This window comes from Stigmatopora argus, chromosome 6 (genome assembly GCF_051989625.1).
Source record: "Stigmatopora argus isolate UIUO_Sarg chromosome 6, RoL_Sarg_1.0, whole genome shotgun sequence".
Classification (NCBI taxonomy): Eukaryota; Metazoa; Chordata; class Actinopteri; order Syngnathiformes; family Syngnathidae; genus Stigmatopora; species Stigmatopora argus.
The window spans coordinates 18,043,987-18,060,174 of record NC_135392.1 but is presented as its reverse complement, the minus strand read 5'-3'; the positions used below and the strand labels follow the sequence as shown (position 1 = coordinate 18,060,174).

At 42.5% G+C, this 16,188-nt stretch overlaps 2 protein-coding genes across 5 annotated transcripts in view; one reads left to right on the top strand and one right to left on the bottom strand.

Moving 5' to 3' along the window:
• The window catches only part of vgll4b (vestigial-like family member 4b), a 45,740-nt gene extending 37,294 nt beyond the window's left edge, over nt 1-8,446 (top strand). For all 3 annotated transcript variants that reach the window (XM_077601953.1, XM_077601952.1, XM_077601951.1), the window contains 3 exons: nt 4,234-4,453; nt 4,521-4,638; nt 6,020-8,446. In XM_077601953.1, coding sequence (XP_077458079.1) covers nt 4,234-4,453; nt 4,521-4,638; nt 6,020-6,291 — 610 coding nt within the window. In that variant the 3' untranslated portion in view covers nt 6,292-8,446. The remainder of the gene's footprint in view (nt 1-4,233; nt 4,454-4,520; nt 4,639-6,019) is intronic.
• A 60-nt stretch (nt 8,447-8,506) lies between these two features.
• The window catches only part of atg7 (ATG7 autophagy related 7 homolog (S. cerevisiae)), a 92,662-nt gene continuing 84,980 nt past the window's right edge, over nt 8,507-16,188 (bottom strand). For both annotated transcript variants that reach the window (XM_077601947.1, XM_077601948.1), the window contains one exon: nt 8,507-8,937. In XM_077601947.1, the coding sequence (XP_077458073.1) occupies nt 8,905-8,937 (33 nt within the window). In that variant the 3' untranslated portion in view covers nt 8,507-8,904. The remainder of the gene's footprint in view (nt 8,938-16,188) is intronic.

Below are 16,188 nucleotides of genomic sequence, written 5' to 3'. Positions count from 1 at the left end.
AGCATAGAATTGTACATTATAAATCTCGGTAACATGAAGGATAACGATTTAGGGAAAACAAAGCCTGATACCATTGTTTTTAACATTAATTGGTCTTTCCCAAGTTTAAAAAAATATATATTTTATTATCCTTTTTTTATCACCGCTACTGCCACACCGACAAGACAGCGCTAAGCTACTTTTTATAGCATAAAATGTAAATTCCTTTTTAGAATTGTGTTCATAATGGTAGTTTGTTTTACCCGTACCATATGTTTTGAATAAGCCGCCTCGTGGTGTAGAGGTTCACTCACCTGACTTCGGTGCGGGCAAGCGTGGGCTCGATTCCCACTGGTGATGATTGGAAGTGGATGGTTGTTTATCTCTCTGTGTGCCCTTCGACTGACTGGCAACCAGTCTAGGGTGTAGTCTGCCTTTCGCCCGACAACAGCTAGGTTAGGATCCAGCAACCCCTGCATCCCTTTCGAGGATGGGCAGTATAGATGATGAATGAATGAATGAATGAATGAATGAATGAATGAATGAATGAATGAATGAATGAACATGGTGAATAAATGTTTTGTCATGGCGACATTTGTTCAGCATACACCGGTTACGAGTACCGGTGCAATCCTTGGTGTGAACTGAGAAAAAGTGTTTTTTTAAAATATATTTAGTCACAATTTATGGGTGCGTGTTATACACGGGTGCGTGTTATACTTGAATAAATATGGTATATCTTCATAAATTCACAATGCAAGTAAAATTCAGTACGACCACATCCCTCCCAAACTCATAGGAAAACAGGCGTCACTTAAAAGGCTGCATTTAATGATAGAGAATGAAAGTGCTGGAATTAAGTACAGTAGTCATATTGAAGCGTATAGTGCATTGGTTTTAGGCTGAGGAAAAGTCTCTGGATTTAGAACGAAAGGATTCTCCTGTAAGCGCAGGCCACAAACGCCGCCACTAATGGCCGGCTACACATAAAGCCTCGTAAAATAGATTCAAACGGACGTCTGCTCATCATGAGACGTGTTTTTATGTCCATCATTTAGTTCTCATTTTAATGGCAAGTCAACCCAACATCAAATCTAAAATCTCGAGGATCGGCAGCTCGTTTAAAAAGAAAAAACAAAATTATCAAAAGCAAAGGACTGCTTCCAAAAGCAGGCAGGTTTCATTGTGTAGTCTGACCAGCTGGCACGAGTAGCAAGCAGGTGGGTTCTTGGTTGCCTGATGGCGCAAAATCAAGCAATGTGTTTGGGCCAATGTTTAGTTAGGCTCGAGGCTGATGGAGGATTTAACTGTCATTGATTGGTTCTGTTCTCTGGCTTCTGCAACCGGGGCTGCTGCCTCGGCGGCATTATGGTCACTCCTTTGTTTTGGCAGTGGTTGAAGTTAGGAAGAACCTAGGCACTCATGTGTTGAGGGGCAAAAAGAGCGGCCCTCCAGTTTACTGACCATCAAAGTAGAGAAAAAAGCATCACATTCAGTATCAGAACATTTTCAGGAATACTTTTGTTAATTTGGTTGTCTCACATGCACACCAATTTGTCTACTGATAGTGATTGACTTGATATAGAAAACTTGTTTCTCACAGCAGTTGTTGTCAAAAAAATACCCAAATGTGATACTCAAAATGAAATACTGAACTGTAACCCAAAATTGTCAAAATTGGGATAAAAAAAACTACAATGATGTTTTGTCCTCCTGCAGATATAACATATTTATTATCTAGCCCTCCAAAAAACAATATTCAAGGTGGCGTTGAAACCTCACACAAATTGGTTGACCGCCGGTGAGAATATCAACATTGATCTCATCTTCACTGTCTGACTACAATGCTGGCTACCGTTTCAAAAAAGCATACCTTCTTTTTCTGAACTGCTTTATCCTCACAAGGGTCGGAAGATGGGGGGGGGGGGGTGCTGGGGCCCATCCCAGCTGACTTTGGGCCAGAGGCGTCGGACACCCTGAATCGGTGGCCAGCTGATCGCAGAGAACAAGGAAATGGACAACCATTCAGACTCACACACATACCTAGGGGCAATTTAGAGTGTCCAATCAGGCTACGATGCCTGTTTTTGGAATGTGGGAGGAAACCGGAGTACCCAGAGGAAACCCACGCAGGCCTGGGGAGAACATGCAAACTCCACACAGGTGGACGCGACCTGGATTTGAACCCAGATGCGCTAACCACTCGTGTCACCGGGCTGCCTATTTTCAAACAGATCTCATATTTAAACATAATAATCAAAATTAATTTACAGCATCTTTAAGAATTTGAAAAAATAACTTTTATTAATTAATTGGCAATGATCAGCCATTTTTGAATGTCAGATCTTTTTTTTTTGCCGGGCCGTCCGTCAAAAAAAAGCGTGCATTAGGAAAACCCATTGTGATTCCCATTTTGTTTTCCAACTTGTATAACTGGTTGCCCAGAGGTGGAGTGATTAACACATCGGGCTCGCAATTCCCAGGTGAGGTCCTTCCTGTGTAAAGTTTGCAGGTGGGTTTACTCCGGTTTCCTCCCAAATAAAAAAAAATGCAGGATAGGGTGGTTGAACACTCTAAATTGCACCGAGGTATCGTATGAGTGTGAGTGTTAATAGCTCTCTGTGTCTTTGTGCCCTGTGATTGGCTGGCCACCAATTCAGGATGTCCCCATAGTGGTTCACATAGTTGGCTGGTATAGGCTCCAGCACCCCCTGCAATCCTTGTGAGGATACGCGGTTTGAAAAGTGAATGCATGAACTCCTTTACTTTGTGACGCTCTTTGGACCTTCCAACAGATAATAAATGAGTTAATGGAACACATAAGTCGGCCTGTCACGATAAATACTATATCGTTGTATCGTTTGATTTGTTAAAATGGTCTATGGTAGTTTTTACAATATCTTAATTGTCCGATATTTAAAATATCAAACGATACTTTATAACTTATCGTCTGATAATATAAAATGGCTTTTTTTTACTACATCGAAACTTCAGAGCAAGAAAATGGCAACTTGATGTCATGGTTTTCTGAGTGTGTCTGTTGGCGGGTTTATGGGAAGACTGCCAAATCGCTCAGGAAGTTTGCAGCTGATGGTGAAAGAACAAAACAAAGCAAAGGGGAGAAAGGGGGAAAACGAGCCTCTCAAGCTTTGGCCACTAACGAAAGAAACAAGTTGCTCTTGTAGTAGACGAAGCCTAGACCATTCACCCAGGGGGACCCCCCACACATCTCTTTAGCTCTTCCTCTCTCCTCACTGTATTGTGCAAGGTGGGGGGCTCATTTATTTGTGGTTGGTTGTCGTTGTTGATTCCAGATGCTTGAACTAGCAGTCAGGTTGCTTGGTCACATGTTCCTACAAGCGTTTAGAAATGGTGTCCAACCAAGTATGTTTTTTTTTAGAGGGACTTGTATTTTCAACCCCAGTGACCATTGAGTTGTGGTGTTGTCTTTCAATATTTACATAAAGACTGTGGAAATACCTCAGTACTGCAGTGTCTGCCTCTAATTGAAGGCACTTTTAAAGTTCTAGTTTGTCAACGTTTGTTAGATGAAGCTCCATTTTCATGTTTGTGAGAAAAAGACTTGACTCTCGACCCCTTGGGTGGCCTACAAATTGCCAGTGGGTCGTGAAGTTGCAGGAAGGATTTAATACACAAAAAATATGCATGCGCAGAGTGAAGCAGAGTGCTTTTGATTCACTCAGCAACAAAATTGATACTGGTTCTAGTAATGTAGGGCAGAACTTCACATTGAACTCATTCTTTCATTTTCTGAACCACTTATCCTCACATGGGTCACAGTGTGTGCTGGAGCCTAACCCAGCTGACTTCGGGCCACAGGCAGGGGACACCCTGAATCGATGGCCAGCCAATCGCAGGGCACGAGGAGACGGACAACCATTCGCTCTCACACTCATACCTAGAGGCAATTTAGAGCGTCCAACCAGCCTACCAGGCATGTTTTTGAAATGTGGGAAGAAACCAGAGAACCCGGAGAAAACCCACGCAGGCCCAGGGAGAACATGCAAACTCCACACAGGAAGACCAACCTGGATTCAAACCCAGGATCCCAGAACTGTGAGGTCGATGCGCTAAGCACTCATCCGCCGGGCCGCCTTGAACATTGATCTGTCTATATTTACAAGTGCTGTATTTAGGAAAAGTGTCAAAACAATTCCAGTTATGACTAAACTACCCAAAAAACGTAATGAATTTTTAATGTACCCCATTGTTGTTGTTTTTTTTTGACCACAGGAAACCCCACGGTGACTATCGCAAGGACCAAAGTCGGGGTCCAATGGAGCGCGTGGTGGTGCCCGGCGTCCATGCCAACCACTTTTATGGCCACGCCCACCTCCAGCACCACCACCACAGTTTGGCCGCCATGGACCAGCCGCTGGCATTGACCAAGAGCAATGGCACGATGGCTCCGGTTGCCCTGCCGCACGTGCTTGGTATCACAGAACGCCAGCAGGTGACTGTTGACATGCAGATGTTTCGTTTCAAGATCTAACCACTGACACGCATGCTCAATTTTTCAGAATCGGCCATCGGTGATCACGTGCGCGCCAGCCAACAACCGCAACTGCAACCTGTCGCACTGCCCACTCTCCCACAACGGATGCTCGAGCCTCACTAACAACTACAGGAGAGTCCCCTGTGAGTGCTCACACATGCTCAACAAGGCAAAATGGGAAAAAAACTCAAATTGAAGCTGGACAGAATAGGGCTTTAGGCAGGGGCAAACGTTTACCTCCGAGAGTCGCCAGGAGGAAAATAAAAGGCTGCAAGGGCCAATTTCTAATGTGGCAGTTTCTTTGATCGCTACTAACCTACCAGTCAAACTGGATTGGACGTCACTCGCCGTCAATGGCAGTGAAACATGATCATTTGATACCATCCTTTCATTTCTATTTACGTCTTCCTTTGATTATTGCGACTTCACTTATCGTGAATTCACTTCTTTGTGTTTTTTTTTAGCTATTTATTATTATAAAAAATGTTAAAATCCACGCTGTAACTCGCAAGCGGAAGCCACTCTTGCTACGAGGACTGAAGAAGAAGAAAAAAGTAGTTATAACAGGGGTAGGGCGGCTCGGTGGATGAGTGGTTAGCGCGTCGGACTCACATTGGGGGACCTGGGTTCAAATCCAGGTCGGTTACACCTGTGTGGAGTTTGCATGTTCTCCTCGGGCCTGTGTGGGTTTTCTCTGGGTACTCCGGTTTCCTCCCACATTCCAAAGACATGCATGGTAGGCTGATTGGACACTGAATTCCCCCTAGGCATGAGTGTGAGCGTGAATGCTTTGTCTCCCTGTGCTCTGCGATTGGCTGGCCACCAATTCATGGTGTCCCCTGAAGTCAGCTGGGATAGGCTCCAGCACCCCCCGTGACCTAGTGAGGATAAAGCGGTTCAGAAGATAAGATAATAGGAGTGACTCTATTTTGCGATTTTTCGATTATTGTGGCAATGTCTGGTCTACATTATCTGCGGTATTTGAGGGATTACTGTAAACTACTTTGAATGACTGCAGTATAAAGAGAACATGTCCGGAAACAGGAAACAAAGTCAAGAAAATAACCAAAATAGGTGAATTGGATTGATTATTGTTATTTATATAAGACAATAATCACATTGTACAGTCTACACCATGTTTTCAACACGTCAGGTTTTGACAGCTGGCCTGAGCTATTGGAGAGGCATAGTTTTAGTGACCTTTTAGTGTTAAGCCTGAGAGGGGGCATATTTTATGAGAAATTGTAAAATTCAACAATTTTAAAGCAATTTTAAGGGTGTGGCTTATACCCGGGGGTGGCTGATATGATAGAGAATACGGTAATGATGCAAAAGGGGATACACCCAGTAACCAATAGGGTGGGAACAGGGCAGGTTACATGCTTGTTACTTGTGTTGTGGGGAACTCAGTATTAAGACAGATGTGTGCCACATTTTTTTTAATTGTGTGATCTCGTTATTCGTGGCAAAACCAGAGCGAAGCATCCTTGTGTCTGACCAATTTCCGTTCTTTCTCGCTTGCAGCCAACATTGCATGCGACCCTGTCATCGAGGAGCACTTCCGCCGTAGCTTGGGCAAAAACTACAAAGAGCCCGAACCAGCAGCGGTGCAGGCAACAGCCGGCAACTCGGTGTCCATCACGGGCTCGGTGGACGACCACTTCGCCAAGGCGCTCGGAGAGACGTGGCTGCAGATAAAGAATAAGAGCGCTCCGTCGTCAGTTGCCAGCAGCCCCGACTCGTCGCCCGACAGCCGCGTCATCAACCGCGATCGCTCCCCTTCGCTGGTCTCCTGAAGGTGGCGGGACTTCCGAAAAAGCCGGCCTCCTTGAGGGAGAGCCCGGCTGCAGCGAGGAACTAACGAGGAATGCGGCGGCATCTTCTTTTTGTACATAAGCAGTTTTTTCTCGTAGATTTGTTTGGGTTTTGTTTAACTTTCTGCATCGATAGACACAAGCGAGAAACAAAAAGCATGAGACTGTTCCACCCAAAATTTCTACAGTCCCTTTCAAACTGTACCCCGAAGGCCATGCTGACTGGACCCACAATGACTGAGCAAAGAGGTCCCAACAAGGAATTGAGGGACGCCGATGACCCCAGATGAGACGTTTGACACCAGTTAGCTTGAAAAGGTTTTACACCAGGGCATTCTTTCATATTTGGGGGACTTTCATTTCAAGGATTTCCACTTGTATGGATCTTATTTGAAAAAGAAAAGTTGAAGATCTGGGTTACAACTCGCGCATCATGAAAACCAGTGAGAAAGGGGCTTCGATTGTTCGATCTTTTCGAATGTTAACAATAGTATTAAACGAAACCAGCCTGACGCACCTCCACCCATTTTTGATAATCGACCCTTGAAAGGTGCAAATGGTAAAATGACCTTTCCCCTGTCATGCATGTTTTTTGGGGTTTTGAATAGCTGGCATCTACTAGTGAGCATTTCAAATGCTATCCAGTCAGCCCCTCCCCCGGCTTTACGGACGTTTTCTGGTTACTCGCGTTAGACAATATTCACTCACTGCTGGATCAGTTGTAATCCATGATATCGTTGATGTTAATATCACACCCGTGCTTTCCCTCCCCCCTTTAGTTTGTTTTTTGTGCTCTGCTAAACATTTTTCTACTGAAACAAACAGATTGAAGACGACCTGTCACTGGCACAATGACGGACACATCAGTGGGATGTGTAAGGTTTACACAAAGCAGTACAGTTGGGTACGGTGTAAAAAAAGAATCCCGATTTGAAAGGTCTCCTACACTTTGACCAAAAAAAAAAAGTAGGCAACTCCAAATTGATGTAAAATTAGGTTGATTTGAAAATACAGATTTAAACCCTTTGAGGCTCAAATTAAAGTAAAAATGGTAATTCTGTATTAATTAGGTGAATGGTATTCAGTAGTTTCAAATCTGCAACGCCTGTCTTGATTGGATTAAAGCAAATCAGGCTTTAAAAAGTGTCAATAGAAGAACAAAGTGGAAGCTGCCATCTATTATACTGCTCCAATGCTAAATCAATCAATACAACAGCAACCAACCACAATTGTCTTCCGAACTGAGTTAAGTGGGCGTGATCTCAACAAAAAGGGGTCCTCCGCACATTCCATTATTATTTTGTCCAGTATAGCAAGAGGACGTCAGTTAAACGGCCAATGAGGACGAGGCGTTCACGGGAGCTGTGCTTCTGTTGCCGCTAAAACGTCACGTCAACCGCTCGCTGTTTTTGATCATTTCACCTCCAACACTGTGGTTTGTTTGGAGGCCGCCTGTCTACTAGAACACGTGGAGTAGGATTTTTTTCTCTATAATAGTTAACTATGACACCAGCATTACGCTGTGCGTAATGGATGTGCAGAGGAAAAAAAAATCATAGGTATTTTTCAAGGAACAATAATTTGTTAATGACGTAGCTATTTAATTTGTTTCCTTCCTGTCCTTTTAATTATAATCTTTTTTCCTTTCTCATTGAAAAAGTTGATCTTTTTTGTTGTTTTTCGTAAAAAGTTCAAGTGCAGGAACACATTACACACAAAAAGCAACTGGACGATGTCAGTGACGATCGCTCTTCAATTATTTAAAAAAATAAGGTTTCCAGTGATTCAGCCACTAAGGTCTTGATGGCCGCTTTCTTCCAAAAATCCACAAATCCATCTTAAATCCGAGTCAAACACGTTTCTCTTCAACCTGCCTTGTTGCCAGTCAGCATTGCGAGTGTTTTTTGGTCATCAGCTGTCATGTCTTTAAGAACGGGCAACGTGGCTAGCAAGCAGTTATTATTCTTTTTTTTTTAACAAGTAGCATGTATTTAGTGCTAGAATCACTGAACTGTAAAAACAAAAATAGTACACACAAATGAACTGTTTGTGGCTCTGTCTCCTACTGAAAAGGTTTTGGCAGGCCACCTTTTTTTGTACGTAAAGTAGCCTTGAACAATAAAGTGCTTTGAAATCAGCACCTGATTGACTGAATGTGGTTTCTCAAATTTTGATCCTACAAAAAAAGCAGAATTACTCCCATTTACTTTAATATTTAATCAACAGAATACACTGATAGATACACCATAATGTAAGCAAAATCATTAAAGATCAAATCGACACGCTGTAGTATTAAAAGATGAGTGATGTTGCAATTAGTGGATACATGAAAATACTATGATGACTAACAAACCATTTGTTTGCTGAAGGTGTACACACATTTTGTTTTTCCCACTTCATCACTATCAATCAATAACAATATATGATCACAACACCAGAAATGTAACATTCAAAGTTAGAGTATTTTAAAAGTTTCTTTAGATGTGGAGTTAGAAACTTTCTAGGAGAAGCTTTTAGGTCTTCCCGCCTCAAGTCTTGAGTTGTGGGTCCAACAAAAGTGACGTGAATGGCTGTAACCTCAACATTTTTGGTTCCTCAGATGCTCTCATCGTCGCTCATGTCCCAAATCTGATGGAAAAACAAATGATGCAAATGAGTGATGCAAGAATTAATATATGAATTGTTACCCAGCATGAATTCCAACTTGAAACATTTAAGTTATAATATTTTGGTTGCTAGAGCCAAATTATCTTTGGTCGGAGTTCAGATTTCTGAAAATGATATTGTTGCCGGCGGAGCGAGTGGTTAGCCCGTCGGCCTCACAGCTCTGGGGTCCTGCGTTCAAATCCAGGTCATGCCCACCAGTGTGGAGTTTGCTTGTTCTCCCCAGCCTGCGTGGGTTTCCTCCGGGTACTCCAGTTTCCTCCCACACTCCAAAAACATCCATGATAGGCTGATTGGACACTCTAAATTGCCACTAAGTATGGGTGTGAGTGTACATGGTTGTCAGTCTCCTTGTACCCTGCGATTGGTTGGCCTACGATTCAGGGTGAACCCCCGCCTTTGGCCCGGAGTCAGCTGGGATAGGCTCCAGCACCCCTCGCGACCCTAATGAAGATAAAGCAGTTCAGAAAATGAGATGAGATATTGTTGCCCACCCCGCTAGAATGCCAACAAAAACATGGTAAAACGCATATAAAATGGGCAAATGGATTATTGAGTTCTACTTCAGTATAATCCTAGTGAAGGCTTTATTACCAGGAAGTGACAAGAGCATGTGACGCTTACACACACGCGCATACGTGCACACTTGCAAGTTCCTTGGCAGCGCTGCGTCAGTAAACAAAAGCGGTCTTCTGGTGGCAGCAGATTCTTCACATTCCCGCCCTGTAAGACGTAATTCACATACCTCTAACACGGCCGGGAATGTTACACACACGCACACGCGCAGACACACATTTGACACATCCATGCTGCATTCCTTGGAAAGTGCTGCTTTAAACTTCTGACCTTAGCCCCCTTCGATTCCAGATTACACCTAAATGGCGAGTTGCAAATCAAATGCATGCACTCACTTTGTAGCTATGCACACACAAATGCCTCATTTATTCCGGACTATACATCGCACCTGAGTATGAGTCGCACTAGCCCAATAATGCTAAATGGAAGTGGAAAAAAATAAAATAAAAAAGTATAAGTCACAAGACAGACATGTCATATTGTCAAATTGTAGGAACAATAAAGCAGAGTTTACATGCAGCCTGCCCTGGCATCTGCTATTTTACCCCTTTTTCCTCTCCGTGCTCAGTCAGCGTCCAAGGTATTGGCATCTCCCCGCACTCAATCAATGTCTAAGATATTGTAACGAATTAGTTGCAATGTTGAAAATGTGTTTTCTTACTGTCCCTGAACGCACCGTGGGAGTGGGAAAAGGGAGGGTGGTATAGAGCTGCCAGTGGCGGTCCGTGCATTTTCTCGTAGCGCCTTCAACGGGTAAAATCCACTTCCTAGCAGCATTTATGATTAAATACATATACTGGAGCTTTTCAGACATTACAACCATGCCAAGGGGGTGATTTCCCTGGGAAAAGACAGCGATGGACGTCAATTGCGAAACGGCAAAAATTGCACTAAAATGGGATAAAATCCACTTCCTAGCAGCATTTAGTGATTAAATACAAACACACGAGCTTAAATACAAACACTGGAGCTTTTCAAATATCAGAACTTGGCCCACAATTGAAATATTATTTAGGAATATAGCCATATTTTACTCACCAAAAATACTTTTTAACTGTACACAATATCCATCCTCCTTTCTTTCTTCCTTCTTTTCTATCGCCATCGAAGCTAAGGCTGAAAGTCGAGCCTGTCCTGTCGTATTTCTGGCATAGTCCCTCTTGAAAATGCCTTTAAATTAACACAACAATATATTTGCTTAAGCAGCTAGCTCCAGATTCAGTTTGGTAGCTCCGGCTAATCCAGGCGATCACTACCCAATCACAGTTGGTGAAAGCGATGACGTATCCCTACGCCTGCGACAAGGCAATTACATATCCCTACGCCTGCGACAATGCATTGTGGTGTTGCCAACTCGAAATCTAATTGGTTAAAGCAACAGTCTTATCGACGCTTGTTTAATGCAGCAGAGCCCGCAGAACTGATTGTGAAGGCCTTGAGGCAGATTTCTGACCCTGGCAACAAATAATGGCTGAAATGTGATTGGTTAAATGCTTCAATATGAAAACACACATCTGGAAGCAGTGCAACCAGGGGGAAAAGCAATGAAAGGAAGCTAACGGACAATTTGGAATTATTTATTAAGTATTGATGGCCAAAATATAATATATGATTCAGATATTTCTTAGGCCAGCAGAGAAGGCCTTGAAGGCCCTGACGGCCTGCCACTGAGAGCTGCCAACCTCCGTCGACCCCATTTTAGGACTACCCTTGTCCCATTTCCGAAGTATTTCCGGGGTAAATGCGATCCACGTAAAATCGATATAAAATGTAAAAAAAAAAAGCATAGGATAAATCAAACTGTTATGTTTTTACATTAATTGAAATATTGTGTTTTTACAAACTATTGAAAAAGTACAGCATAATGAAAATAAGTATAAAGCGTAAATAAAGTATAATTTGTTAATGATTTATTTCCAAATTCAAATGTCCACAACATTAACATAACTTTTTCAGCTGGTCCCTTACCCGCACTTGCATGTTGTGCAATGTGCAAATGTCCGTCCTTTTGGAGACGGTATCAACATGGGATATTTTGTCGAATAAGAAGCAATAAAGTTCTGCGAGTGTTTGGATTTCTTAAAAGTTTCATCCAATTTGCGATCCATTTAGCGCTCATATTGATAAGCCCGGAAATGATAGGATTTGTTTCAAAACAAAAGACTGGTGATTTAGTCAGCCTTAATAATACCGTATTTTCACGACTATACGGCGCATCGTATTTTTAGCCGTAGTGTCAATAACGAGTGCTATTTCTGTATTTTACACACACAAAGGACGCACCGTTTTTATAGACGCAGTCAGGCATGGCAAAACATACACCATCTTAAACATACACGCTACACCCGCACGCTAAACACGTTTTTAAAAAGGCAATGGAAGCAAAACTGAGTTCGGTTGTACTTTATTTAGCCATTTTACAATGTACTCACGTCATCATCACCCACAAATCCATCAAAGTCCTCATTTTCGAAAACGCAGAGTTTTATACGTTCGTCCAGACGGCCACAATCCATTCGCAAATAGTAGCTAGCGTAACTTCCAACGCTGCTTTCCATGCTTTGTCAAGCTGTGTTGATGTCGATGTATACAGGCCACAATCCATTCGCAATTAGTAGCTAGCTAGTAGCTAGTGTAACTTTTCCAACGCTGCTTTCCATGCTTTGTCAAGCTGTGTTGATGTCGATGTATACAGGCCACAATCCATTGGGTGTATTGACAAAAGAACTACATATCCCAGCAGTCACCGCACAGTACTTTTTCTACGGCTGCTTGCCGTAGTTGTGAGAGCTGTAGAAGATGGTGTACCCTATCGACTGATTTATTTTATTTTATCGTGAAAACAATATTAGTATTGGTCCATATATAAAGCGCACTGGATTATAGGCGCCCTGTCTATTTTGGAGAAAATTTAAGACTTTTATGTGCGCCTTATAGTCGTGAAAATACGGTACTTCCCTTATGAAAAAAAAAATGAAAATGTTAAAGCGAAAGACGCTGCCTATGCAATCAATTCCTGAATCGATGGCAACGGAGAATGATTCCTGAATTGATTGCCACGCTGAAGTCGCACAAGACGAATCATTTGTCGGAACGTGTAACTCTGATGATTCACAATGCTTCCGGTTTAGAGTGCAGTTGAATCAAGATGGCGGAAGCCGTAGCGATGCTGTGAATTTCAAGGCACTTAAATTGGAAATTTGGTACTTATCCAAAATGGTTGCTTTAAAAAAAATTAAGTGACAATTTTGGGGAATTTCCGTTTGCGTTGCAATTCCGGGTAACCTCCGAAAATTCTGGAGTAGTTGGCAGCTCTGAAGGTAGAAGCAGCATGCAGAAGATTTCGATGGAATAAACAATAAAAACCTGACAAAGCTGGTGACTTCTTTGTTGATGATACAATATGTTGTTAATGCTCAGTTAGTGTCCATCTATAATGCAGTTTGGATCCTTTGGCGCCTGCTATGCGTGTTTTTACTACATCTATAAGGCAACGGAGAATGATGATAATCGTCGGGAAGGTGCAAGTTCTCGATATGGCAAAGAAATGAAACACCCTGCTTTTGGCTCAATTTTAGAGTATACCATTCGCTCGTGTGGGGTACACAGTCCAAGAAATCATCATTCATATTTGAAATATATCAGTGAAAAAAGAGAGAGAAATAGAAGAGATAGCAAAGAAAATAAAAAAAGATACAATTTAAATTTCATTTGAACTATTTTAACCCTTTCATGCACGAATGCGAAACTGCAGGTTTTGGCAATACGCATCTACTCTTCGAGATTTAGTTTCCAAAAAACAGTTGTCCTCCCCATGACGCCTGCCAGTTATGATCGCTGCTGGTAAAAGAAGCAGTGACCAAGATTAGAAAAGCTGCCAAAGAAGAAAGTGAAGAAAAGGCACAATAGTGAAGGTCGAAAAAAGGTTGTTATATACTTGTGTAAAATGGAAAATGACAGCGCTGTCCTTTTGGTCTGTTGAGGAGAGGAGTTTTTATTCTGCTCATTTACCAGTCACTATATGTTCGAAGTTATGGCTTCGATTGTGGTTATATGTAAATGTCAAAATGCCTCGCTAGCCCCCCTCTTATTGGCCAGAAGGAATCTGCTTCTCCCTGATGTCACATTACTGTGTCTCTGTGACAGGGAAGGGCTGCACCAACCCAACACGAAAATGGCGCGATGTAGGTTGACACAGAAGCCGTCCACCGGCGGAGCACGGGTGCGACCGTCAAACCAAAAGCCTTTCTTCTGGGCATTTTCAATCTTATGTTGGACTATGGCTAATTAGCTCCAGCCGGTTGAGTTTCTGCTTCGTGTGCCTTCGACCCTCGTTCGTCACAAAGTGAATGACAACACAATGCGGGTGTGAACGCTTGGAAAATGGACTGAAGCCATGGATCGAACACAATTGAACAGCTTTGCTAACGGCTTGGGAGTGATGAATGACGGATGGCCAACATAGTAGTTCAGGCAGGCAACGACGCACGAGTTTCGTGACGATTTGGAATGAATTGTCGATGCCAATAGAGCAGCGAGGAGAATCAAAGGCTTGGGAGTTATGCATGTCGCGAGTTACAATGGATTGTGGATGACTGGGCTTAAGTGTCGGCCAGCACTGTTGTTCGAGCTTTCACCAATGCTGGAATCAAGTTCCCGGAATACACAACATGTTGAACGCTGAACTCTTTATATCAGATACAGAGAGATATGAGGAGTTTGACGGTTTTGTAGATGTTAAACTACTTTAACTTCTATTAACTTGTGTACCTTTTACCTCCATAAGCACTATCAAACTTAGTTTAGCTTATGCTGTCTTTAATAATCACGCTAGCGGGTAGCCTAACATACGCTAGCAGCTAGCATAACATACGCTCGCCTGTCACGCCTTATCCGACGAGGTGCCCTATGTATTGACAAAAAACTGAAAATATACCCACAACTGAGACCGCACCCTATCAGATACGGTACATATGTTTACTCAGCTGCCTTCTACCCCCTTCACGTACATTGGAAAATGCCATTGCATTTCTTATTCATATTTAACGGCTTAATAAATATTTTTACTGTTTTTTGCAGGCATTCATACATACATTAAGTTGTTAATTTGTGTTTACAAGAGTCTACATATGTTTACTAAGCTGCTAAACATTTGCCTTCTTTCCCTTCACCTACATTGAAAAATGTTTTCGCATTTCTTATTATTTTAATGGCTTAATAAATGTCTTTTTTTCTCTTTTTTTGCAGGCATTCATACATTTTCATACAAACCTGGTAGTATACCTTTATCATTTTAATGAGTTTAGGGGTAGTAATTAAGATCATGGATCAAATGATGCAAATTAAATGTAAAATATGTCTTTACTTAAAATAAACTCAAGTTGCGAAACCATTTCTGGAACCAATTCATTTCACAAGTAGCAGTACCAAATAACACATTGCAAATTGGTGGTGGACTTTCGGCTTATACGCTCAGGGGCTTCCACGGCTAAACTGTAGAATCACCCATTACCGTATTTTCTCACATATACGCCGTATTTGTCGCAAAAAAAACGAGACTGAATCGAGGTTATGGCGTATGTGCACAAATTAGACTTGAGAAAGACGAAACACCATAACGCAAGACAATGCGGCCGATACGGTAGTTTATTTGAAAATAGAGAAAAGATAAACAGATAAACGCGTAACAAAATTTATTTTGACGTCTATTAATGAAATTCAAGAAAAAAAATCAACCGTATCTTGCATAAAACGTGAAATTGCTCACTCAGGGCGCCGCCATCTTACCTAGGGATTACAAACTAGACTTCTACGGACACACTTCAGGGTTGTACTGCTCACATGACTTCCTTTTTGAAATTGTCTACATGCAAGCAACACCCTTTCGGAATGTGCAATCTAGCACATTCGATTCATAAAGTATCTCAGAAATACCACGTGAGATGATTTTTCTTAAGATTTTCCCTTCAAAGTAACACATTTGTACTCCCTATTAAAACCATGAATATGGAGGTGAAAATTGTGAATCAGGAGGCGTCTCATATAAGAGAAATTGTAAAATTCAACCATTTTAAGGCAATTTTAAGGGTACGACTTATACACTGAGGCGGCCAATATGCAAAAACATACGGTAGATTTGGCACACAGGATTTACGACAAATGCCCATTCTTACTCAACCTGCAAAGGAGGACTTGAACCCAGGCCACCACAAAAAAAATCACATTGTAAACTCAAATTTGTGAACACGCAGGTGCCAGTACACCTGGTGGCGGGCGAGTGTCAGAACATGAGCAGAGGTAAACAGCTACTTCTCTGTGTTCAGCGCTTGTTGTGACCCGTGACATGGCCTGCCGTTCAAGCCGCAACGCCCAAATTTGCGCTTGCCTGCAGGCTGCTGAGGTTTCCTCGCAGTGTGGAGAATGAGGACAAATTCATATCAAAGGGCAACATTTGTGCCGGCTGGCTGCCATCAAAAGGAAGGCAAGCAAAGAGCCCTTTGAAAGGCGCCGATCCTCTCTGGACGGCCGCCACGCTGCGCTTTCCGTGTCCGCGATTTGGACAAAATAAAAGAAGTGGGCCGGGAGGCAGGCGAAGGTGGGGTGTGGGGCGGAGGGTTCTTATGTAACATGAATAGGTGC